The 25,397-nt window shown below is 44.2% G+C and overlaps 1 protein-coding gene across 2 annotated transcripts in view; it reads right to left on the minus strand.

Annotated features, from left to right (window-relative positions):
* Nucleotides 1–25,397, minus strand: part of uba6 (ubiquitin like modifier activating enzyme 6) — a 143,392-nt gene that overhangs the window by 88,288 nt on the left and 29,707 nt on the right. For both annotated transcript variants that reach the window (XM_067983410.1, XM_067983411.1), the window contains exons 3-6: nucleotides 18,650–18,744; nucleotides 16,000–16,028; nucleotides 14,470–14,564; nucleotides 7,651–7,762 (exon numbers count right to left, since the gene is read on the minus strand). In XM_067983410.1, coding sequence (XP_067839511.1) covers nucleotides 7,651–7,762; nucleotides 14,470–14,564; nucleotides 16,000–16,028; nucleotides 18,650–18,744 — 331 coding nt within the window. The remainder of the gene's footprint in view (nucleotides 1–7,650; nucleotides 7,763–14,469; nucleotides 14,565–15,999; nucleotides 16,029–18,649; nucleotides 18,745–25,397) is intronic.

Genomic DNA, 25,397 nt, shown 5'->3' on the forward strand with positions numbered 1-25,397 from the left:
AGGGTGGTAAATAACACTTTAAACCAACAAGGGGGCGGGGGAGGGTTCAGGCAAAAATATTACAAAAAAAAATAAAACAAGAGTAAGAAAAAGGGACCACTGTAAAGTCCAGGCCAATGTTGTAGAAACCATAAATACTCCAGGTCTGGGAAACAATAAAATAATAGAAATAAATATGGCGGAGTGATAAATAAGAAAAATGATACGGTAGAAAATGTAAAAGTAAAAGGAACAACTACTAAAGATTATTTAAACTGTCTGAACAGCAATGTACACAGCATCCGAATTAAAAACGGGGGAATCTGAAGCGAGGAACCAGATGTAGTAGGAACAACTGAAACTTGGCTACATAAAGAACAGAACTGGCAACTAAATATTGCAGGTTATAATATAATCAGAAAGGATAGGGAAGGGGGGTGGAGCAGCTGTACTAATTAGGGATAACATAATGGCAGTAGAAAAATGGACATAACTGACAGAAAGATAGAAACAGAATCCATAAGGATTGAAATAAAAAAGGGATCGATCATGGTAATGAGGGTATACTACAGACCACCTAATAGTGAATAGGAGGAAGAGGAAAAAATATGTAAGCAAATATCTGAAACGATTACAGGGCATAGAATAATAATCATGGGAGATTTTATCTACCCCCAAATAAACTGGCAAGAAGAGATAGGTAAAGGGATACAGGGAATTGAGTTTTTACAATGTGTGCAGGACTCATTTCTCAGTATGTAAAAAGCCCAATAAGAGAGGAAGCACTGCTGGATCTAGTAATGGGAAATTAACGAGAACAGATAAGAGATGTAAGCATAGGGGCAATCTAGGCAATAGCAATCACAACATAATACGGTTTAAGATAAATACTGAGAAGGACATAAGCAAGACAAAGACCAAAGTAGTAAATTGGACAAAAGCTGATTTTGAGGAGGATGAGAATGGAGCTAGGAAAAATAAACAGGAAAAATTTACTGACAAACAAAGAAATCGAACGGCAGTGGGAAACATTTAAAATGGTGATCAAGAGTCCAGGAGAAATATATCCCACTAAAAAGCAAGAACGAGCCAGTAATGATACACCATGGATGAATAAAGAAATAAGGGCAAAACTGAAACTAAAGATAAAGGCATCGACTAAGTCACGTAGCCAACAAAGGAGAAGATGACAAAGGGAATACGAAAAGGTTAGGAAAGAAGTCAAAAAAACAATTATGAAGGCAAAAAGAAACCAGGAAATTAAATTATCAAGGAATATAAAAAGAGTAAAGTATTCTACAGACACATAAACAACAAAAGAAAAATCAGGATAGGAATAGGGCCACTAAGGGACACAATAAATTCACAGGCAATGTCAGAAAAATGGTGGAAATATTAAATAATTACTTTGCTTCAGCATTTACCAGAGAGACTAACATGGTGGGTATGACATTAGAAGACGAGATCAAAAAAGATGTAAAGCCATTTAAGATAGAAAGTGGGGGAGATAATTGATAAACTAATCAAACTTGGAGAGGATAAAACTCAAGGTCCAGATGATTTGCATCCACACAAACTAAAAGAAGTTAAGGAAGAGATAGCAGAGGCGCTGTTACATATATATAAAAATTCAATAGAAAAGGGAATAGAGCCAGAGGACTGGCGGACAGCAAATATTTTTCCTATATTTAAAAAGGGAGATAGAACAAGTCCAGGGAACTATAGGTCAATTAGTTTAATGTTGGTGGTAGGAAAGAAAATGGAATCCATACTCAAAGATGTAATAGAGAAACATCTAGAAACTAAAAGTATAATAGAGAATAGTCAGCATGGATTTCAAAAGGGAAGGTCCTGCTTGACCAAACTTACTGAATTCTTTTAATAAGTAACAGAAAGTGTAGACAAGGGCAATGCAGTAGATGTAATATATTTGGATTTTCAAAAGGCCTTCGATAAAGTATCGCATAGTGGACTCATGACTAAGGTCATAGCATGTGGAGTCAGGGGAGCATGTGGAGTCAAGGGACAAGTAGCAGAATGCATAGCAAGCTGGCTACAAAACAGAAAACAGAGAGTAGGGGCTAAAGGTGGTTACGCGGACTGGCAAAAGTTGGGAAGTGGTGTTCCACAAGGATCGGTGCTGGGACCACTGGTTTTCACCACATAAAAGATTTGGACTCGGGAATCAGAAGTACAATTTCAAAATTTGCGGACGACACCAAATTGGGGGGTATAGTTAATACTGAGGAGGACTGTGACAAAATACAGGAAGACATTAATAAACTTGCAGAATGGGTGCGTAATTGGCAAATGAATTTCAAAATAGATGAGTGTGAGGTGGTACATTTTGGTAAGAAGAATAAGGAGGCCACATACTCCTTGGAAAATAAAGAGTTTAAACAGGGTAGAGGAGCAGAGGGATTTAGGGGTACAGTTACACAAATCACTAACAGTAGTGACACAAGTTAATAAAACCATAAAAAAAAGCAAACCAAGCACTGGGGTTCATTTCAACAAGAATAGGATTGAAAAGCAGAGAAGTTATGCTAAATTTGTACAGAACATTAGTTGGACCACACTTAGAGTACTGTGAACAGTTCTGGACTCCACACTATAAAAAAGGATATAGAGGCACTGAAGAAGATGCAAAAAAGATTTACAGGATGATACCAGAAATGAGAGGTTATACCTATCAGGAAAGATTGAATAGGCTGGAGCTCTTCTCTCTAGAAAGCAGAAGACTGAGGGGTGACCTGATAGAGGTCCTTAAGATTATGAAAGGGTTTGATAGGGTAGACATAGAGAAGATGTTTTCATTTGACGGGGAGACCAGAACTAGGGGCTACAAATATAAGATAGTCACTAACAAATCCAATAGGGAATTCAGGATAAACTTCCTCACCCAGAGAGTGGTAAGAATGTGGAACTCGCTACCACAAGGAGTAGTTGAGGCGACTAGCATAGATACATTTAAGGGGAAGCTAGGTAAACACATGAGGGAGTAGAAGGAAATGTTAATAGGGTTAGATGAAGAAGGGTGGGTGGAGGCTCCCATGGAGCACGAACACCGGCATATATCCGTTGGGCCGAATGGCCTGTTTCTGTGCTGTACATTCTTTGTAATTCTTTGCAAATGGTTTAGCCATTCATAGTCAGATTTGGCTGGACCATATCAAGCGCTATCGGGTCCTGATCGCCTCTGCCAAAACTACTCACTACTCCAGGATCATCCTGGAATGCAAAGATAACCCTTGGCTTCTTTTCTCCATTACCAACTGTCTCCTTAAACCCCTGTCTCCTGCTCTCTGCACCTTCACCTTCAACAAGAGCCAGGAACTCGTGGGCTTCTTTGTCACTAAAAGTGAGACCATCTGTTCAGCTGCCTCATCCCTCCATTCCCCACCAAGCCAAACATTGCCCCGGCCTAGCCCCAAACCTGTACCTTTCTCTAGTTTCTCTCCTATCTCCCCTGGAGCCCTCTGCAAGCTCACCTTGTCGATGGTACCCACCTCCTGCTCTTTCGACCTCACTTCCACTAAACTGCTGACCACCCAACTTACCTTTCTGGCCCCCATGTTACCTGACATTGAAAACAGTGCCCCCTCCTTAGGTACTGTCCTACTCCCTTTCAAATCTGCCATCATCACCCTCCTCCTCAAAAAACCTTCTCTTGATCCTTCTTTCCTTGCAGGGAACTAGCAAACCATCTCCAACCTCTCTTTCCTCCATGCCATCTTTCCTGAAACGCCATGTTTGAACTTCTCCAATCAGGTTTCTGCCTCTGCCACAGCAATGAAGTGACCTTAACCAAAGTCACAAATGTCATCTTCTGTGACCATGGTGCACGATCCCTCCTCATCCTTCTCGACCTCTCTACAGTCTTTGACACGGTCGACCACACCATCCTCCTCTAATGCCTCTCCTCCGTCATCCAGCTGGGTGGGACTGCCCTCGTCTGGTTCCACTTTTACCTATCTAGTCGCGGCCAGAGAATCTCCTGCAATGGCTTCTCTTACTGCCCACGCACCGTTACCTGGGGAGTCTCCCAAGGAACCTCCTTGACCCCATCTTATTTCTCAGCTACATGCTGCCCCTTCTGATCTCATATCCGCTCAATCACAAAGACCATCTACATTCACCTCTCTAACATCACCTGTCCCCACCCCTGCCTCAGCCCATCTGCTGCTGAAACTTTCATCCAAGCCTTTCTTACCTCCAGACTCAATTATTTCAATGTTCTCCTGGCCGGCCTCCCATCTTCCGCCCTCCGTAAACTTGAGCTCACCCAAAGCTCTGCTGCCCATATCCTAAACAGCACCAAGTCCCGCTCACCCATTGCTCCTGTACTTGCTGACCAACTGGATTGAGACGAGTGATGTTGGTGAGGCTGGATTGAGACGAGTGATGTTGGTGAGGCTGGATTGAGACGAGTGATGTTGGTGAGGCTGGATTGAGACGAGTGATGTTGGTGAGGCTGGATTGAGACGAGTGATGTTGGTGAGGCTGGATTGAGACGAGTGATGTTGGTGAGGCTGGATTGAGACGAGTGATGTTGGTGAGGCTGGATTGAGACGAGTGATGTTGGTGAGGCTGGATTGAGACGAGTGATGTTGGTGAGGCTGGATTGAGACGAGTGATGTTGGTGAGGCTGGATTGAGACGAGTGATGTTGGTGAGGCTGGATTGAGACGAGTGATGTTGGTGAGGCTGGATTGAGACGAGTGATGTTGGTGAGCTTGGATTGAGACGAGTGATGTTAGTGAGCTTGGATTGAGACGAGTGATGTTAGTGAGCTTGGATTGAGACGAGTGATGTTGGTGAGGCTGGATTGAGACGAGTGATGTTGGTGAGGTGGGATTGAGACGAGTGATGTTAGTGAGGTGGGATTGAGACGAGTGATGTTAGTGAGTTGGGATTGAGACGAGTGATGTTAGTGAGGCTGGATTGAGACGAGTGATGTTAGTGAGGCTGGATTGAGACGAGTGATGTTGGTGAGGCTGGATTGAGACGAGTGATGTTGGTGAGGCTGGATTGAGACGAGTGATGTTGGTGAGGCTGGATTGAGACGAGTGATGTTAGTGAGGCTGGATTGAGACGAGTGATGTTAGTGAGGCTGGATTGAGACGAGTGATGTTGGTGAGGCTGGATTGAGACGAGTGATGTTAGTGAGGCTGGATTGAGACGAGTGATGTTGGTGAGGTGGGATTGAGACGAGTGATGTTGGTGAGGGTGGGATTGAGACGAGTGATGTTAGTGAGTTGGGATTGAGACTAGTGATGTTAGTGAGTTGGGATTGAGACTAGTGATGTTAGTGAGGCTGGATTGAGATGAGTGATGTTAGTGAGGCTGGATTGAGACGAGTGATGTTAGTGAGGCTGGATTGAGACGAGTGATGTTGGTGAGGCTGGATTGAGACGAGTGATGTTGGTGAGGCTGGATTGAGACGAGTGATGTTGGTGAGGCTGGATTGAGACGAGTGATGTTAGTGAGGCTGGATTGAGACGAGTGATGTTAGTGAGGCTGGATTGAGACGAGTGATGTTGGTGAGGCTGGATTGAGACGAGTGATGTTAGTGAGGCTGGATTGAGACGAGTGATGTTGGTGAGGTGGGATTGAGACGAGTGATGTTGGTGAGGGTGGGATTGAGACGAGTGATGTTAGTGAGTTGGGATTGAGACTAGTGATGTTAGTGAGTTGGGATTGAGACTAGTGATGTTAGTGAGGCTGGATTGAGATGAGTGATGTTAGTGAGGCTGGATTGAGATGAGTGATGTTAGTGAGGCTGGATTGAGATGAGTGATGTTAGTGAGGGTGGGATTGAGACGAGTGATGTTGGTGAGGCTGGATTGAGACGAGTGATGTTTGTGAGGGTGGATTGAGAATAGTGATGCGGGTTTGAGACTAGTGATGTGGGTTTGAGACTAGTGATGTTAGTTTGAGACTAATGAAGTCGACGATATCATCCGAAAACACAACCTTAGTTTCCACTTTTATGCTCTACCTCACCACCACCTCTGATTTATCATGTTGCGTGTCCGACATCCAGTATTGGATGAGCAGAAATTTCCTCCAATTAATTATTGGGAAGACGAAGGCCATTGTCTTCGGCCCCTGCCACAAATTCCGTTCACTAGCCACCGACTCCATCCCTCTCCCTGGCCACTATCTGAGGCTGAACCAGACTGTTAGCAACCTTGGCATCCTATTTGACCCTGAACCGAGCTTCTGACCCCATATCCTCTCTATCACCAAGACTGCGTACTTCCACCTCCGTAACGTCGCCTGTCTCCACCCCTGCCTCAGCCCATCTGCTGCTGAAACTTTCATCCATGCCTTTCTTACCTCCAGACTCGACTATTTCAATGTTTTCCGGTCCAGCCTCCCATCTTCTGCCCTCCGTAAACTTGAGCTCACTCAAAACTCTGCTGCCCATATCCTAAACAGCACCTAAACCACACCAAGTCCCGCTCACCCAACGCTCCTGTGCTCGCTGACCAACTGGATTGAGACAAGTATGTTAGTGAGGTTAGATTGAGTCTAGTGATGTTAGTGAGGTGGGATTGAGACGAGTGATGTTAGTGAGGCTGGATTGAGACTACTGATGTTAGTGAGGCTGGATTGAGACTACTGATGTTAGTGAGGTTGGATTGAGACGAGAGATGTTAGTGAGGTTGGATTGAGACAAGTGATGTTAGTTTGAGACTAATGAAGTCGATGATATCATCCGAAAACACAACCTTAGTCTTCACATTTACGCTGACGACACCCAGCTCTACCTCACCACCACCTCTCACGACCTCTCCCTGCCTCTGATTTGTCATGTTGCGTGTCCAACATCCAGTATTGGATGAGCAGAAATTTCCTCCAATTAAATATTGGGAAGACCAAGGCCATTGTCTTCGGCCCCTGCCACAAATTCCGTTCACGAGCCACCGACTCCATCTCTCTCCCTGGCCACTGTCTGAGGCTGAACCAGACTGTTAGCAACCTTGGCATCCTATTTGAGCCTGAACTAGGCTTCCGACCCCATATCCTCTCCAACACCTAAGCTGCGTACTTCCACCTCCGTAATGTCGTCAATCTCTGCCCCTACCTCAGCTCATCTACTGCTGAAACCCTCATCCATGCCTTTGTTACCTCTAGACTCGAGTAGTCCATGCTCTCCTGGTCAGCCTCCCACCTTGCAACCTCTGTAAAGTTGAGCTTATCCAAAACTCTGCTGCCTGTATCCTAACTCGCATCAAATCCCATTCACCCATCATCCCTATGCTCGCTGACCTACATTGATTCCCGGTCTGGCAATGCCTCGATTTTAAAATTCTCATCCTTGTGTTCAAATTCCTCCACGGCCTAGCATGCTCTTTGTGGATTGGATCATCAACCAAAATCAAGATATCAAGCAACATTGTTTAGCTGGTGAAGGGAAGGGGATTGTCAACATTATTTTTAAGAGGACCCCACATCAGAAGATGGTATGCCAATACACACCATTCTTTTAACAATATAATGTAATAAACATTAGAAAGACCAGGCAAAATGAGATCATTTTAGTGCTGAGGTGCAAATACTGATCAGCTAAAAGTAGAGTCGAGACAAAAAGCAAACTATAGCTCCGTGGTTATTTGGCAACAATACTGAAGTATTAAGATTTTTAAATAAACTCTCTTATTACCTGATAATGCTGCAGGAAGCTAAGATCTGTATTTTCATCCAAAGAAACGTTGGATGTATTGACCTGGACATAAGGATTCAGCTCTGCAAGTTGCAAGATGGTGGCCTTAGCTCTGTGAATTAAACAAATTAAGAAACTAATCACCGTTCAGAACATTTTAACGAACTATCCTACTCATACCTTCGCTGACTTTATACTTGATGCAAAAATGGACGGACACTTTTAGTTAGGGCAAGGGGGTGGAATAAAAATTTGCACCAACAAGTGTAAAATATCCTATTGATCCAGAAATAAGGAACAAGAACAATCTGCTTCCACAATCATTTAATATGAAAAATACTTACTGAAAAAGAAAAACAAATATCTGAAGTTTAAAAAGACATATGTTTCTTGCAGTGTCAGTGCCATCTCTTGCTATCACATGTAGAAAGAGTTACAGACAATAAGAAAATGGTATTTCTGTCTTCTGACACACAGTACCCCATAGCATGTGGGCAAGTTACAGTTCAGAACCAAACAAGTGAGTTTAGCTGGGATACAAACTGGGGTTAGGGGAGGAAACTAGGAAATCTGTTTGAATCAGTAAGAAAGCAAGAAAGGGAGGACAGAAAGGAGGCAAGTAGGAAGAAAGACAGATTTGCATTTATATAGCGCCTTTCACAACCTCAGGGAGTCCCAAAGCGCTTTACAACAAATTAATAACTTTTGAAGTGTAGTCACTGATGTAAGGTAGGTAACGTGGCAGCCGATTTGCACAGAGGAAGGTCCCACAAACAGCAATGAGATAACGACCGGTTAATCCGTTTTAGTGATCATAGAATCATAGAAATTTACAACACAGAAGGAGGCCATTTGGCCCACTGTGTTTGTGCCAGTCGAAAAAAAGCTATCCAGCCTAATCCCACTTTCCAGCTCTTGGTCCGTAGCTTTGTAGGTTATGGCACTTCAAGTGCAAATCCAAGTACTTGTTTAAATGCGATGAGGGTTTCTGCCTCTACCACCCTTTCAGGCAGTGAGTTCCAGACCCCACCACTCTCTGGATGAAAAGATTTCTCCTCAGCTCTCCTCTAATCCTTCTACCAATTACTTTAAATCTATGCCCCTCCCTCCCCCCCCACAGTTATTTCCCTTAGCAGAGAGGTCAACAAGTCCTTCCTATCCACTCTATCTAGGCCCCTCATAATTTTATACACCTCAATTAAATCACCCTTCAGCCTCCTCTGTTCCAAAGAAAACAACCCCTGCCTATCCAATCTTTTCTCATAGCTAAAATTCTCCAGTCCTGACAACGTCCTTGCAAATCTCCTCTGTACCCTCTAGTGCAATCACATCTTTCCTGTAATGTAGTGGCCTAACTAGTGTTTTATACAATTCTAACATAACCTCCCTGCTCTTATATTCTATGGGCCTTGGCTAATAAAGGCAAGTATCCCATATGCCTTCTTTACCACCTTATCTGCCTGTCCCGCTACCTTCAGGGATCTGTGCACATGCACTCCAAGGTCCCTCTGTTCCTCTACACCGCTCAGTATCCTCCCATTTATTGTGAATTCCCTTGCCTTGTTTGTCCTCCCCAAATACATCACCTCACACTTCTCTGGATTGATTTGCCACTTTTCTGCCCACCTGACCCAACCATTGATAGCTTCCTGCAGTCCACAGCTTTCCTCCTTACGATCAACCACATGGCCAATTTTTGTATCATCTGCAAACTTCTTAATCATGCCCCCTACATTTAAGTCTAAATCATTGATATATACCATAAAAAGCAAGGGTCCTAATACTGAGCCCTGCAGAACCCCACTGGAAACAGCTTTCCAGACACAAAAACACCCATCGACCATTACCCTTTGTTTCCAACTTGCCACTTTCTCTTGGATGCTGTGGGCTTTTATTTTTTTGACCAGTCTGCCATGTGGGACCTTGTCAAAAGCTTTGCTAAAATCCATGTAGACTACATCAAGCGTGCTACCCTCACCGACCCTCTTTGTTACCTCCTCAAAAAATTCAATCAAGTTGGTCAGATACGAACTTCCCTTAACAAATCCATGCTGACTGTCCTTGATTAATCCGTGCCTTTCTAAATGATGATTAATACTGTCCCTCAGAATTGTTTCCAATAATTTGCCCACCACTGACGTTAGGCTGACTGGTCTGTAATTACTCGGTCTATCCCTTTTTCCCTTTTTAAACAAGGGTACAACATTAGCAGTCCTCTGGCACCGTGCCTGGAGCCAGAGAAGTTTGGAAAATGATGGTGATGTTGGTTGAGGGATAAATATTGGCCAGGACACCGAGGGGGAGAGGTGACATGCCCCTGCTCGTCTTCAAATAGTGCCATGGTATTTTTTACATCCACCCGAGAGGGCAGACGGGACCGCAGTTTAACAACTCATCTGAAAGACGGGGCACCTCCGACAGTGCAGCACTCCCTCAGTACTGCAATGAAGTGTCAGTCTAGATTATGTGCTCAAATCTCTGGACTGGGACTTGAACCCAAAACCTTCTGGCTCAATGGCGAGATTGCTACCAACTGACACTCTGAAAACAGTGTTTATGGTTTATAAAAAGTATTCAGATAGTGTTTCCAGCTAATACCAAAAGGAATCAAACACTTAACAAGAGCTGCGAACAATCAATAAATCAATTGGAAGTGTTGAAGCATGAATTTACCCCTTGCAGAAGTGCAAATTAGACTAAACACAGGACTGAAACACTTCAAAACTTGACACGGCTCAGTGGCTGACAGAACGTCTTATTACAGATTTAATAAAGTATTTTTACGTTGTTATATTCACAGATAGACAGCAACAGTGCCATATCCCTTCCAGATTTACAATGGGCCGGAATTTGCTGGAGCAGGGCATCTCGCGGCTTGCACAGTTAGTTAGACATTTTCCTGCACCCTTCATGGAATCGTAGAAAGGTTACAGCACAGAAGGAGGCCATTCGGCCCATTGAGTCCGTGCCCAGCTCTATGCAAGAGCAATCCAGTTAGTCCCACACCCCTGCCCTATCCCCGTAGCCCTGCAAATTTTTTACTTTTGAGTACTTACCCAGTTCCCTTTTGAAAGCCATGATTGAATCTGCCTCCACCACCACTCCTGGCAGTGCATTCCAGATTCTAACCACTCGCTGTGTGAAAAAGTTTTTCCTCATGTCACCTTTGGTTCTTTTGCCAATCACCTTAAATCTATGCCCTCTGGTTCTTGACCCTTCTGCCAATGGGTACAGTTTCTCTCTATCTATTCTGTCTAGACTCTTCATGATTTTAAATACCTCTATCATATCTCCTCGTAACCTTCTCTGTTCCAAGGAAAACAACCCCAACTTCTCCATGTAACTAATGTCTCTCATCCCTGGAATCATTCTGGTAAATCTTTTCTGCACCCTCATCTTTCCTAAAGTGCGGAGCCCAGAACTGGACACAATACTCCAGTTGTGATCGAACCAGTGTTTTATAAAGAGTCATCATGACTTCCTTGCTTTTGTACTCTATGCCTCTATTTATAAAGCCCAGAATCCTGTATGCTTTTTTAACCACTTTCTTAACCTGCCCTGCCAATTTCAACGATTTGTGCACATATACCCCCAGATCTCTCTGTTCCTGTACCCCTTTAGAATTGTGCCCCCTAGTTTATATTGCCTCTCCTCGTTCTTCCTACTGAAATGTATCACTTCAAATTTTTCTGCATTAAATTTCATCTGTCACGTGTCCGCCCATTTCACCAGCCTGTCTATATCCTCATGAAGTCTATCACTATCCTCCTCACTGTTCACTACACTTCCAAGTTTTGTATTTTCTGCAAATTTGGAAATTGTGCCCTGTACACCCAAGTCCAAGTCATTAATATATATCAAGAAAAGCAGTGGTCCCAGCACTGACCCCTGGGGAATACCACTGTATGCCTCCCTCCAGTCCAAAAAACAACCGTTCACCACTACTCTCTGCTTCCCGTTACTTAGCCAATTTTGTATTCATGCTGCTACTGCCCCCTTTATTCCATAGGCTTCAATCTTGATGACAAGCTTATTATGTGGCACTTTATCAAATGCCTTTTCAAAGTCCACATACACCACATCAACCCTATCTGTTACCTCATCAAAAAACTCTATCAAGTTAGTTAAAAACGATTTGCCTTTAACAAATCCATGCTGGCTTTCCTTAATCAATTCACACTTGTCCAAGTGACCACTAATTCTGTCCCGGATTATAGTTTCTAAAAGTTTCCCCACCACTGAGGTTAAACTGACTGGCCTGTAGTTGCTGGATTTATCCTTGCACCCTTTTTTGAACAAGGGTGTAACATTTGAAACTCTCCCGTCCTCTGGCACCACCCCCGAATCTAACGATGTTTGGAAGATTATGGCCAGTACCTCTGCAATTTCCACCCTTACTTCCCTCAGCAACTTAGGATGCATCCCATCTGGACCGGGTGACTTATCTACTTTAAGTACAGCTAGCCTTTCCAGTACCTCCTCTATCAATTTTTAGCCTATCCAGTATCTCAACTACATCTTCCTTTACTGAGACTCTGACAACATCTTCTTCCTTGATAAAGACAGATGCAAAGTACTCATTTAGTACCTCGACCATGCCCTCTGCCTCCATGAGTACATCTCCTTTTTGGTCCCTGATCGGCCCCGCCCCTCCTCTCACTACTCGTTTACATGCTTTTGGATTCCCTTTTATGTTGGCCACCGGTCTATTCTCATACTCTCTCTCTTTGCCCCTCTTATTTCCTTTTCCACTTCTCCTCTGAACTTTCTATATTCAGCCTGGTTCTCACTTGTGTTATCAACCTGACATCTGTCATACGCCTCTTTTTTCTGCTTCATCTTACTCTCTATCTCTTTCGTCATCCAGGGAGCTCTGTCTTTAGTTGCCCTACCTTTCTCCCTCGTGGGAATGTACCTAGGCTATACCTGAACCATCTCCTCCTTAAAGGCTGCCCATTGTTCAATTACAGTTTTGGCTGCCAATATTTGATTCCAATTTACCCGGGCCAGATCTGTTCTCATCCAAGTGAAATTGGCCCTCCTCCAATTGAGTATCTTTACTTTAGAGTGGTCCATGTCCTTTTCCATAGCGATTCTAAGCCTTGTGATACTATGATCGCCATTCCCTAAATGTTCCCCACTGACACTTGCTCCACTTGGCCCACCTCATTCCCCAGATCCAAGTCCAGCAATGCCTCCTTCCTCGTGGGCCGGAAACGTATTGGTCGAGAAAGTTCTCCTGAACACACTTCAAAAATTCCTCCCCCCTCTTTGCCCCTTATATTATTACTATACCAGTCTATATTAGGATAGTTGAAGTCCCCCATTATCACAACTCTATGGCTTTTGCACCTCTCTGCAATTTCCCTGCAAAGTTGCCCCCTATCTCCTTCCCATGGCTTATAGAATACACCCAGTAGTGTGATGGCACCTCTATTGTTTCTTAACTCTAACCAAATAGATACTGTCCTTGACCCCTCCAGGACATCCTCTCTCTCCAGCGCTGCAATATTCTCCTCTATCAATAATGCGTCACCCCCTCCTTTCTTTCCTTCCCTATCTTTCCTGAACACCTTGTATCCAGGAATATTTAGTACTCAATCCTGCCCTTTTTTGAGCCAGGTCTCCATTATCGCCACAGCATCACATTCCCATGTGGCTATTTGCGCCTGCAGCTCTCCAACCTTGTTTAACACGCTTCCTGCGTTTACACAAATGCACTGTAAACCTATCTTAGACTTTCTTGTACTCTCTCTTAGTCTGGTCCCATCTACAACCGCAGTATTTCTTGCTCTAGTGCTATCTTTATCTCCCAATCCTTTGTGTACCTTGTTTCTGCTTTCCAATGCTACATCCAGCTCAAACATTTTTGGCCTTGTAATTTGCTGGAAGGGTGAGCTGATAACGAGGGCAACAGGGCATATGGGACCTCGATGAACAACGGGACTAACAGTATACCTCCTTAATCAATGAGATTTAAGAATTGAGAAATAAACAGTGGAAGGACTGAGAAGGAGGGTGAATTAGAGTGGGTGAATTCAATGTCAAATCAGGTACAGAAAGAGAAATAAAGAGAAGAAAAGAAAGGTTAGATTAAGAGAGAGAGAAAAAAAAGAGGTAGAAAGGAAAAGTAAGAAGAAAAATGTAAAAGTTTTAAATTTGACATTTTTAAAATCTCCAACAATTCACTACCTGAAGCAAAGAGACTCCACAATTTTAATTGTTCACTTTCTGGACCAGAAAGGTTGATTGGAAGCCATTAAGAATTATCACGTCGTTAAAAGGGTACTTACACTATAAGTTACAAGTCTTAACTTTCTGTGCCGAGTTTAACGGCCAATTAATGTGTAAACGCAGTAACTTCATGAAACTCACGGGGATGTTAAGGGTGAGATGATGTTTTCGCGAAGCTAACGGTGGAGCACCGTAAATTGTCCAGCAACTTGAGGCGATTCGCAATTCATGGGATATCTCTTCCTCGCCACAAGTCGCTGGCCGATTTGAACATTAATAGCAGCGTGCATCGTTCACATGCTGTTATTCTTCAGCAAATTCCGCCCCATTGAATTTTAACTTGTACTAAGATCGAATACCTAAAAGTATACTCTAATTCTGTACATTTATTCAATTATACTCTCTAACCTTCACTAACTGAAAAATATGGAAATTTGGTTTGGGTACATCATGACAAAGAGGGTGCATATTTTGTAAGCAGAATGATTTTTGAATGCTTGAAAGGATTAAATAAATGTTTACATTGTAGGACAGAGTTTATTTCTGCTCACGCCAGGTTTTCAACATCACTGATGTAGTGCTCACCTGTTTCTTTGACTTGCCACATCTTCCTCATGCAGAAAGAAGTTAGCCCCTAGGTCCCAAGTTTCAGATGGCTTGGTGTCATGGATGGTCAGTGTCTAGCACAAGGAGAAAGAAAAATATTCACAAATCAGTATATATCGTCACTTCAAACACAGGAATGTTACCTCAAACACAAATGTCTGAAGTTTAAAAAGATATATGTTTCTTGCAATGTCAGTGCCATCTCTTGCTATCACATGTAGAAAGAGTTACAGACAATAAGAAAATGGTGTTTCTGTCTTCTGACACACAATACCCCGTAGTGTGTGGGCAAGTTACAGTTCAGAACCAAACAAGTGGATTTAGCTGGGACACAAAATAGGGATAAGCTAAGCAGCTGGGAAATCTGTTCGAATCCTTATTAAAGAAAGAAACGAACGAACGAACGGGAAAGAAGGAAAGGAAAGAAGGAAGGAAGGAAAGAAACTTGCATTTATATAACATCTTTCATGAGCTCAGAATGTCCTAAAGCGATTTACAGCCAATGAATTACTTTTGAAGTGTAGTTACTGTTATAATGTAGGAAATTACAGCAGATATATTTGATCTCTTTGCTGTTACATATTTAATGGTTATAAATAGTTCTTTTAAGAGAAAATGGTCCAAGAAATTAAGGACAGTCATCAAAATTAGACTTTGTTTTGTGACGAAACATCAAAATGTTATTTGAATTCCTTGCTAGCAAGCCGTTTTCCAGCGCACACTCAGGGTTTCTGGTGCTGCTTGCAAATTTTCCTGATAACTCTTGAAAGGTGGATAGTACTCTGTACCCTTGCCACCGATTCAACCCCCCCCTCCCTGGCCACTCTCTTAGGCTGAACTAGACTGTTTGCAATTTCTTAATGCCCTATGACCCCAAGCTAAGCTTGCAACCGGATATCTTCTCCATCACAAAGACCATCGTCACAGAGCGTACTTCCACCTCCAACCCTATTTCTGCCCATCTGCTGCTGAAACCCTCATCCATGCCTTTGTCACGTTCAGACTAGACTATTCGAATGTTCTTCTGGCCGGCCTCCCGTCCTCCACAAACTTCAGCTCATCCAAAACTCTGCTGCCCATATCTATGCCACACCAAGTTCTGCTCATCCATCACCTCTTTCCACAGTGACCTAAATTGGCTCTTGGTCCCCCAGTGGCTCAATTTTAAAATTTTCATCCTTGTGTTTAAATTTCTTCATGGTCTTGCCCCTCCATATTTCTGTAACAAGCCCCTGACATCTCCACTCCCCTGACTCTCGCTTCTTGTGCATCCCACCCTCCCTTCACCCCACCATTGGTGGCTGTGCCTTCTTGGCTGCTCTGGAATTCCCTAAGCTCTCTGCTTCTCCAACTTCTTCTTCTCCTTTAAGACCTTCTTAAGTAGATCCTGTATGTTTTAAAGGTGAAAAATTGGGACTTCAACACTGGAAGGAAGAAAACCCATGTTTCAGAAATTTGAAAACTTACAACAAATCAAGAGCGTTTGTAACTTGCTAAGATCAACCCTACCTTTACACCTGCAAGAATAATGTTCTTTGCTGCAAAGGAAAGAAAAAGACCAGTTATTCTGCCTTAAATCATTTTAACAACACACCATTTAAAACAGTATTTACTGCAACAAATAGACACCAATTATAATGCATTGTTCCATTAAGAGAAAAATTGAAAGCAGAAACAGATGTTTAAATTGCTTCCCCCTTTCCCCATTAACAACCTTCCTCATGTTTTGTTCACTGCCTTTTCCAAAGAATTTGATTAAATCTTTTGCTTCTAAGCTCCTCTGATAACTTAGTGTACATGCCCTGTGTGGTGTGGCACATAATAACCATAGTTACTGGGTAAGTGCCAGGCTTGATCAAATAGTCTGTCTTCAAATAGCAGATCTTAGCTGCGTGGTAAACTAGATGTTACAATATACCTCAGCACTTCTGAGCTAGATAAGGAATAAATTCAGCCAGAATTCACACTCCAATCTCAACCCTGTGTATCTGATGGAAAGTCTACCAGTATACTGTTGGCAATATAACTAAGACAAGACGTGTCAAGATTACAATAACCTGGACTATAATACTAATAATAACCTTTATGATAATACTCGCAATAATCTGTACTATAATACTCACAATCATATCTATCTACAATACTCTCCGTCATTTATACTATAATGCTTCTAGTAATCTGTACAATAAAAAAAAACAAATCTGTACTATAATATTCAGTAATCAATATTATAAAACTCAAAGTAAATTTACAGTACTATATGCACATTAATCTGCACTGTAAATAGTACTCAGTATAATACTGACAATACTCACAATAATCGGTACCATAACACTCACAATATTCATAGCAATGTTTACTATAATGCTTACAGTAATCTGTACCCCATTACTGACAGTAATCTATAGCATACTCACAGTAATCTGTACAATTCAGCCAATCTCAATGAGATGTAACTGATAGTAAATTTGAGTTCTAGGGCAACAACTCAATTCCTTTCATAAGCAACTTGTGATTTCAAATTATGTTTTTGATCTATTCTTTTTTTCCTCTAATTTACAGGGCACAGCTGGATCATAAATTTAGCAGCTGGTCACAAACAGATCCCCATTTTTCCAAACTGGACACTGCCTTTTCGTGTGATACACATTTTCTAAACTTCTCAAATTTCTTTCAGTCACCTAAAAATCATCTTCAATTTTATTTTAGTTTGACTACCAGCAAAGAAAGTACACAAAATATAGGTCTTTACTGTACAGTGAAGTCATCTTATATTTAACTCACTTGAATGAATGACAGCTTTTAAGGAATAAAGTTTGTAATTAATCACAAAGGACGAGAGAATTAGAAACAATTTAGATTTGTTCTAGGAAGCACTTTAAAATCTGGCATCAAATAGGTTCAATTCCCATTCCCATTGAATGCAGTTTTGTTCAAGGAGACCACTGAACTGCTTTCAGTGCTGTGACAGGGGCAGAAACCTGATTGGAGAGATTCAAACACGGAGAAAGATGGGCACAGATTTAGGACGTGCCAACATGTTCAAGGACTGTGGGGAGGAAAGTGAAGTTGAAGATGAGGTGGTAGTTTGCAAGGACAGAGGGGTCAAGGGTAGGTTTTTTGAACAGGGGGTGATGATGGCAGTTTTGAAAGGGAGGGAGGCAGTACCTGAGGAAAGGGAACCATTTACAATGTCATCTAGTATGGAGGCCAGGAAGGGAAGTCAGGCAGTCAGTAGTTTAGTGGGAATAGGATCGAGAGGGCAGGAGGTGGGTCTCATGGGCAAGATGAATTCAGAGAGGGCATGAGGGCAGATAGAAGAGAAACTATAGAAAGATGCAGGTTCAGGGCTAGAGCAGGGGAATCCTTGGGGAAAGATCAATTTGGTGGGCAAGGGGAAGAGGGTCAAGTGGCAGAGGCAGTTGAACGGATGGTCTCAATCTTAGTGACAATGTAGTCCATGAGTTTATTGTTGGAGGTGAGAGTGGAGGGTGCAAGGGAGAGGGGTGTAAAGAGGCGGATGGTTGTGGAGAAAAGAAGCAGAGGATTATCATTGCATTCCAGGATGATCCTGAAGTAGTGGGCAGTTTTGGCAGAAGAGAGCGAGGTCCAATAGTGCTTGATGTGGTCCAGCCAGATCTGGCGATGAATGGCTAAACCAATCAGATATATCCGTCTGCGCCTCTTGAACTTGAAGGAGCAAAGATGGGGGCCTACTGGGGGAACGACCAAGGTGAGGGAAAGTAAGGGTGACATTCGGGATACAGGCATCATAGGGCGGAGATGAAGGCATGATTGAGCTGATCGACAGCTGCAGAAGTGTCATGGCGATTGGAGGGCCAAAGGCTAGCCAGTTGATTGTTTGAAAGTCCAGTCGTATGTGATTTGGGCAATTTCCCATTGGAAATGTTTACATGGAAAGTATCAGTGGAGAGTATGCTTTTTACAACACTTTAATATTAATTTTAATATTAAACTAATGGATCTCCCATGCGTTGTACATGGGGAGTCAAGACCAAGTGCAGTTTTCAGAAGTAACAGACTTAGAGGTCTGAAAATAATTGCACCAGGGCCGCTGAGGTAACTCAATCCGTTTTAAAATCATACATTCCATCATTATTTTTATAATACTTTTAAAATGGATCAAAACTTGACTTACCAATCTCAACACCCAATCCACCAATACCACTTAGGAAAACATGGGACTGGGCCATCTGATACATTGCATTGTCTCCGAGAACATAGCGTTGGCGACTGCAGTGATCGGGAAAGAAGAGAGAAAGATAAGAGCTGGTAAGGAGGAAATTGATTTGAATGTCCCTTTATGTAAACTATTTTCTCCTACTTAATATCTAATCAATAATGCACATCAGGAAAAAAATAAGAGTATGATTCCTCACCAACTGAGACATGGCGTACTATAAAAAGTGACACATGTAACTTTTACATTTGGTGACATTTGCTTGCACTGCTGCCTAAAATCTCAGCCTTTCACAACCAATGATGTACTTACGAAGTCTAGTCATTGTTGTAATGTAGAAAACACGGCAGCCAATTAGTGCATAGCAAGGTCTCGGATACATCAATGTGATAACAACTAGATATTCTGTTTTTAGTGATAAAGTTCTGATGATAGGTCATCAATCTGAAACATTAACTCCGTTTCTCTCCACAGACACTGCCTGATCTGCTAAGTGTTTCCAGCATTTTCTGTTTTCATTTCTGTTTTTAGTGATGTTGGTTGAGGGATAAATATTGGCCGGGACACTGGTGAGAACTCCCCTGCCCGTCTTCGAAATAGTGCCATGGGATCTTTTAAGTTCACTTAAGAGGGCAAACGGGGCCTCGGTTTAACGTCTCATCTGAAAGGCGGTACTACACTGGGACAGCTGAATCATGTGCTCAAGTCTCTGAAGTCAGGTACCACTGAGGCTGTCACCTTGCAGTGCATCACTATAAGTCTATGGGAAGATGCAGTGTGACAATACATATGCAACTAACTGGAGGAGGAGGCTCTGTAAAAATCCCCATCCTCAATGATGGCAGAGGCCAGCACGTGAGTGCAAAAGACAAGGCTGAAGCGTTTGCAACCATCTTCAGCCAGAAGTGCCGAGTGGATGATCCATCTCGGCCTACTCCCGATATCCCCACCAGCACAGAAGCCAGTCTTCAGCCAATTTGATTCACTCCACGTGATATCAAGAAACGGCTGAGTGCACTGGATACAGCAAAGGCTACAGGCCCCGACAACATCCCGGCTGTATTGCTGAAGACTTGTGCTCCAGAACTAGCCGCGCCTCTAGCCGAACTGTTCCTGTACTGGCATCTACCCGACAATGTGGAAAATTGCTCAGGTATGTCCTGTCCACAAAAAGCAGGACAAATCCAATCCGGCCAATTACCGCCCCATCAGTCTGCTCTCAATCATCAGCAAAGTGATGCAAGGTGTCGTCGACAATGCTATCAAGCGGCACTTACTCACCAATAACCTGCTCACCGATGCTCGGTTTGGGTTCCGCCAGGACCACTCGGCTCCAGACCTCATTACAGCCTTGGTCCAAACATGGACAAAAGAGCTGAATTCCAGAGGTGAGGGGAGAGTGACTGCCCTTGACATCAAGGCAGCATTTGACCGAGTGTGGCACCAAGGAGCCCTTGTAAAATTGAAGTCAATGGGAGTTAGGGGGAAAACTGTCCAGTGGCTGGAGTCATACCTAGCACAAAGGAAGATCGTAGTGGTTGTTGGAGGCCAATCATCTCAGCCCCAGGACATTGCTGCAGGAGTTCCTCAGGGCAGTGTCCTAGGCCCAACCATCTTCAGCTGCTTCATCAATGACCTTCCATCCATCATAAGGTCAGAAATGGGGATGTTCGCTGATGATTGCAGAGTGTTCAGTTCCATTCGCAACCCCTCAGATAATGAAGCTGTCCGTGCCCGCATGCAGCAAGACCTGGACAACATCCAGGCTTGGACTGATAAGTGGCAAGTAACATTCGCGCCAGACAAGTGCCAGGCAATTACCATCTCCAACAAGAGAGGGTCTAACCACCTCCCCTTGACATTACCTTCGCCGAATCCCCCACCATCAACATCCTGGGGGTCACCATTGACCAGAAACTTAACTGGACCAGCCATATAAATACTGTGGCTACAACAGCAGGTCAGAGGCTGGGTATTCTGCGTTAGTGACTCACCTCCCGACTCCCCAAAGCCTTTCCACCATCTACAAGGCACAAGTCAGGAGTGTGATGGAATACTCTCCACTTGCTTGGATGAGTGCAGCTCCAACAACACACAAGAAGCTCAACACCATCCAGGACAAAGCAGCCCGCTTGATTGGCACCCCATCCACCACCCTAAACATTCACTCCCTTCACCACCGGCGCACTGTGACTGCAGTGTGTACCATTCATAGGATGCACTGCAGCAACTCGCCAAAGCTTCTTCGACAGCACCTCCCAAACCCACGACCTCTACCACCTAGAAGGAAAAGGGCAGCAGGCACATGGAACAACAACACCTGCACGTTCCCTCCAAGTCACACACCATCCCAACTTGGAAATATATCGCCGTTCCTTCATCGTCGCTGGGTCAAAATCCTGGAACTCCCTTAACAGCTCTGTGGGAGAACCTTCACCACACGGACTGCAGCGGTTCAAGAAGGTGGCTCACCACCACCTTCTCAAGGGCAATTAGGGATGGGCAATGAATGCTGGCCTCGCCAGCGACGCCCACATCCCATGAACGAATAAATAAAAATTGTTCCACTGTCTAAAGTAACAACACTGCTGCATCTTAATAGCACAATAAACACCAGAATTCAGCAGTGCACTGCGCTAATTCTACTAGTCAAAGTTAAATGCTTTGGATCGTCTGTGTTCTGGGGCAGAGGAAGCAACAATGACTTACTCATTATATAAATGCGTCAATATTGCATCAAGTTAAAATTATAAGACAGAATGGAACCAAGAGATTATGCAGCTCATCAAGTCAGTTCACTCTGCAAATCATATACAATCCGGCTGGTCATGGATTTCATGCAACCCAATCAACCAATCTCTTGAGGGATACAACCAACTATAGCAAAAATCTATTAGATAAAACCGTTTTGCCCACAAAGGTAATTAAGTGAATCTGCAGAACCTTAAAGCTATGAGCAGCTCCATTCCTCAGATGATTCATCCCTTGCTTCAACAGCACAGGCACCATTGTGTTCCATAAATAATTTGATCATCTATACACATTCTTATCTTCTATTACCTTTTATCTCGTTGTTAAACAGATACTTATTTCAACACTTCTTTAAAAAAGATATTAATTGATAGAGCATTGGGGGGAGAATTCTTCTAATCTTGTGCCTTGTTCAAAATCTATATCGAGCAGACATGTCAAATAGCCTGCATATATCCACATTAACCTTTAATTCCTCGGTCGTATCTCTCTTCTCCTCCTCTGCCACCCCTCACCCAGGAAATACACCTCATCTACCAAACACATAGGATAGATTATATCATCACGTGCAGTAAAAGCTTATAGTAAGTGTTGCTCAATAATTTTATCTCAAGGGGGCTGGAATACATAGGGGTGGAAGTTATGTTACAGTTTGGTTAGACCCTATTTGGAGTACTACGTTCAGTTCTGGGCATCGCACCTCAGGAAGGATATACTGGCCTTGGAAGGGGTGCAGAACAGATTCACCAATATGATACCAGCGCTAAAAGGGTTAGATTATGAGGATAGGTTGCATAAACTACAACAACAACAAACTTGCATTTATACAGCGCCTTTAATGTAGTAAAACGTCCCAAAGCGCTTCACAGGAGCGTAATCAAACAAAATTTGACACCGAGCCACATAAGGAGGTATTAAGGCATGTCAGAGAGGTAGGTTTTAAGGAGTGTCTTAAAAGGAGGAGAGAGAGGTAGAAAGGCGGAGAGGTTTAGGGAGGGAATTCCAGAGCTTAGGGCCTAGGCAGCTGAAGGCACAGCTGCCAATGGTGGAACGATTAAAATCGGGGATGCACAAGAGGCAAGAATTGGAGGAGTGCAGAGATCTCGGAGGGTTGTAGGGCTGGAGGAGGTTACAGAGATAGGGAGGGGCGAGGCCATGGAGGGATTTGAAAACAAGTATGAGTATTTTAAAATCGAGGCACTCCTGGACCGGGAGCCAATGTAGGTCAGTGAGCCCACAGGAGATTGGAGAACTGGACATGGCGCGAATTAGGATACGGGCAGCAGAGTTTTAGATGAGCTCAACTTTATGGAGGGTGGAAGATGGGAGGCCAGCCAGGAGAGCATTGGAATAGTCCAGTCGAGAGGTAACAAAGGCATGGATGAGAGTTTCAGCAGTAGATGAGCTGAGGCGGGGAGGAAACAGGCGATGTTATGGAGGTGGAAGTAGGCGGCCTTGGTGATGGAGTGGATATGTGGTCGGAAGCTCATCTAAGGGTCAAATAGGATGCCATGGTTGCGAACGGTCCGGTTGAGCCTCAGATAGTGGCCAATATTTAGTTGGAGGAAATTTTTGCTCATCTAGTACTGGATGTCGGATAAGCAGTGTGACAAATAAGAGACAATGGAGGGGTCAAGGGTGGAGGTTGTGAGGTAGAGCTGGGTGTCGTCAGCGCACACGTGGAATCTGATGTTGTGTTTCCGGATGATGTCACTGAAGGGCAGCATATAGATGAGAAATAAGAGGGGGCCAAGGATAGATTCTTGGGGGAACTCCAGAGGTAACAATGTGGGAGCGGGAAGAGAAGCCATTTCAGGTGATTCTCTGGCTACGACTAGATAGATAAGAATGGAACCAGGCGAGCGCCGTCCCACCCAGCTGGATGATGGAGGAGAGGTGTGGTCAACCGTGTCAAAGGCTGCATGCAGGTCGAGAAGGATGAGGGGGGATAGTTTACCATGGTCACAGTCACATAGGATGTCATTTGTGACTTTGATAAGGGTTGTTTCAGTACTGTGGCAGGGACGGAAACCTGAGTGTTGGGATTCAAACATTGAGTTGCCGGGAAGATGGGCACGGATTTGGGAGGTGACAACACATTCAAGGACTTTGGAGAGGAAAGGGAGGTTAGAGATGGGGCACAAGGACAGAGGGGTCAAGGGTGGACGGGGACAGTACCTGAGGAGAGGGAACCATTAACAATATCAGCTAACATGGGGGCCAGGAAGGGAAGTTGGGTGGCTAGCAGTTTAATGAGAATAGGGTCAAGGGAGCAGGAGGTGGGTCTCATGGTCATGATGAGCTCACAGAGGCACGAGGAGAGATAGGAGAGAAACTAGAGAAAGATGTGAGTTCAGGGCTAGGGCAGGGGGGAACTGTAGGGGAAATTTGGCTTGCTGGGCAAGGGGAAGGGAGGAAAGCAGCTGAGGCAGCTGAACGGATGGTCTCAATCTTAGTGACAAAGAAGTCCATGAGCTCCTCGTACTTTTCGTTGGAGGTGAGGGTGGAGGGGGCTGGAGAGAGGGGATTAAGAAGACAATTTGTAGTGGAGAAGAGAAACAGGGTGTTATCTTTGCATTCCAGGATGATCCTGGAATAGTGAGCAGTTTTAGCAGAGGAGAGTAGGACCCGATAGTTCTTCACGTGATCCAACCAGATCTGGCGATGAATGGCTAAACCAGTTGTCTGCCACAAACGTTCAAGTCTGCGTCCCTTGGACTTAAGGGTGCGGAGATGAGGGGCATACTGGGGAAACGTGAGAGAGAGTAATGGTTTTAATGGGGACAAGGGCATCAAAAGGTGGAGGGGGGTGAGGATGTGATTGAGCAGATCGGTAGCTGTAGAAATGTTGCGGTGAATGTAGGGTCAAAGGTTAGATAATTGGGAATTTGAAAGTGCCGTTGTAAGTGACTTGGGGGAGAGTTTTCCGGGGCAAATACAGAAGGAAGTGGGCTTGGGAGGGGCAAGGGGGATGTGGGTGGAGAGGGATACAAGAAAGTGATCAGAGATGGCCTTATCCGCGATTGACACGATGGGAGTTGAAAGGCCATGTGAAATGGCAAGGTCGAGGGGATGGCCATGAATATGGATAGGGGAATTTATATGGAGGGAGAGATTAAGGGAGGATAGGAGGGCAATGAACTTAGAGGAGAGAGAGTATGATGAGTTGAGATGGAGATTGAAATCACCAAGGATGAGAAGTCGCTCGGTGTGGAGGCTGAGGGAGGAAAGCAGTGAAGATATCTCGTTGAGAAACTTGGCGCGGTACTTGGGTGGGCGGTACAGAACAAGGATTTTAAAGGAGAGACGAGAGGGAAGGAACAAGGTGAGATGCTCAAAGGAAGAGAAGGTGCCAGAGGAGTAGGGGGACAGACCAAAGTCTGATTTGGTGATATGGGCCACACCGCCACCATGGCGGTCTGGGCAGGGTAAGTGGTAGAAGATATGGCCAGGCAGGGAGGCTTCATTAAGGGGGAAGGTATCATCACCAGTCAGGCAGGTTTCTGTCAAGGCCATGATGTCAGTGCAATCATCCACAATAAGCTCATGGATGGCAAGGGCTTTATTCACAAGTTAACGGACATTCTGGAGGGAGATGCGGAGAGGGGCGGTGATAGCTGATCCGCTGGCAGAGTCCAAAGGGTCAGCGCTGGGAGGGGTGAGTGGGACGGGAAGGAGATTGGCAAGATTAGCCCCCAGCGGATGCGCTGGGCGGGAAAGTCGGTGAGAGTGTGGGATGGGGCAATTGGGGTTTCTGCTCCTAAGGAGACAATGATGAATGCCTCGATGGGCTCATCGGAGGATGCCAAGGGAGGCACAGAGGGAAGCTGTAGGTTTATCTCAGAGGGAGTCTAGCTTGGGACAGCGGCAGGAGAGTAGGAAGGTCAAGGATTGCTGAAGGGTTGGGATAGAGATTTGGGGGGGGGGGGGGGGGGGGCAGAGGGGAGAAATGAAA

Source organism: Heptranchias perlo, chromosome 4, assembly GCF_035084215.1.
Source record: "Heptranchias perlo isolate sHepPer1 chromosome 4, sHepPer1.hap1, whole genome shotgun sequence".
NCBI classification, from domain to species: Eukaryota; Metazoa; Chordata; class Chondrichthyes; order Hexanchiformes; family Hexanchidae; genus Heptranchias; species Heptranchias perlo.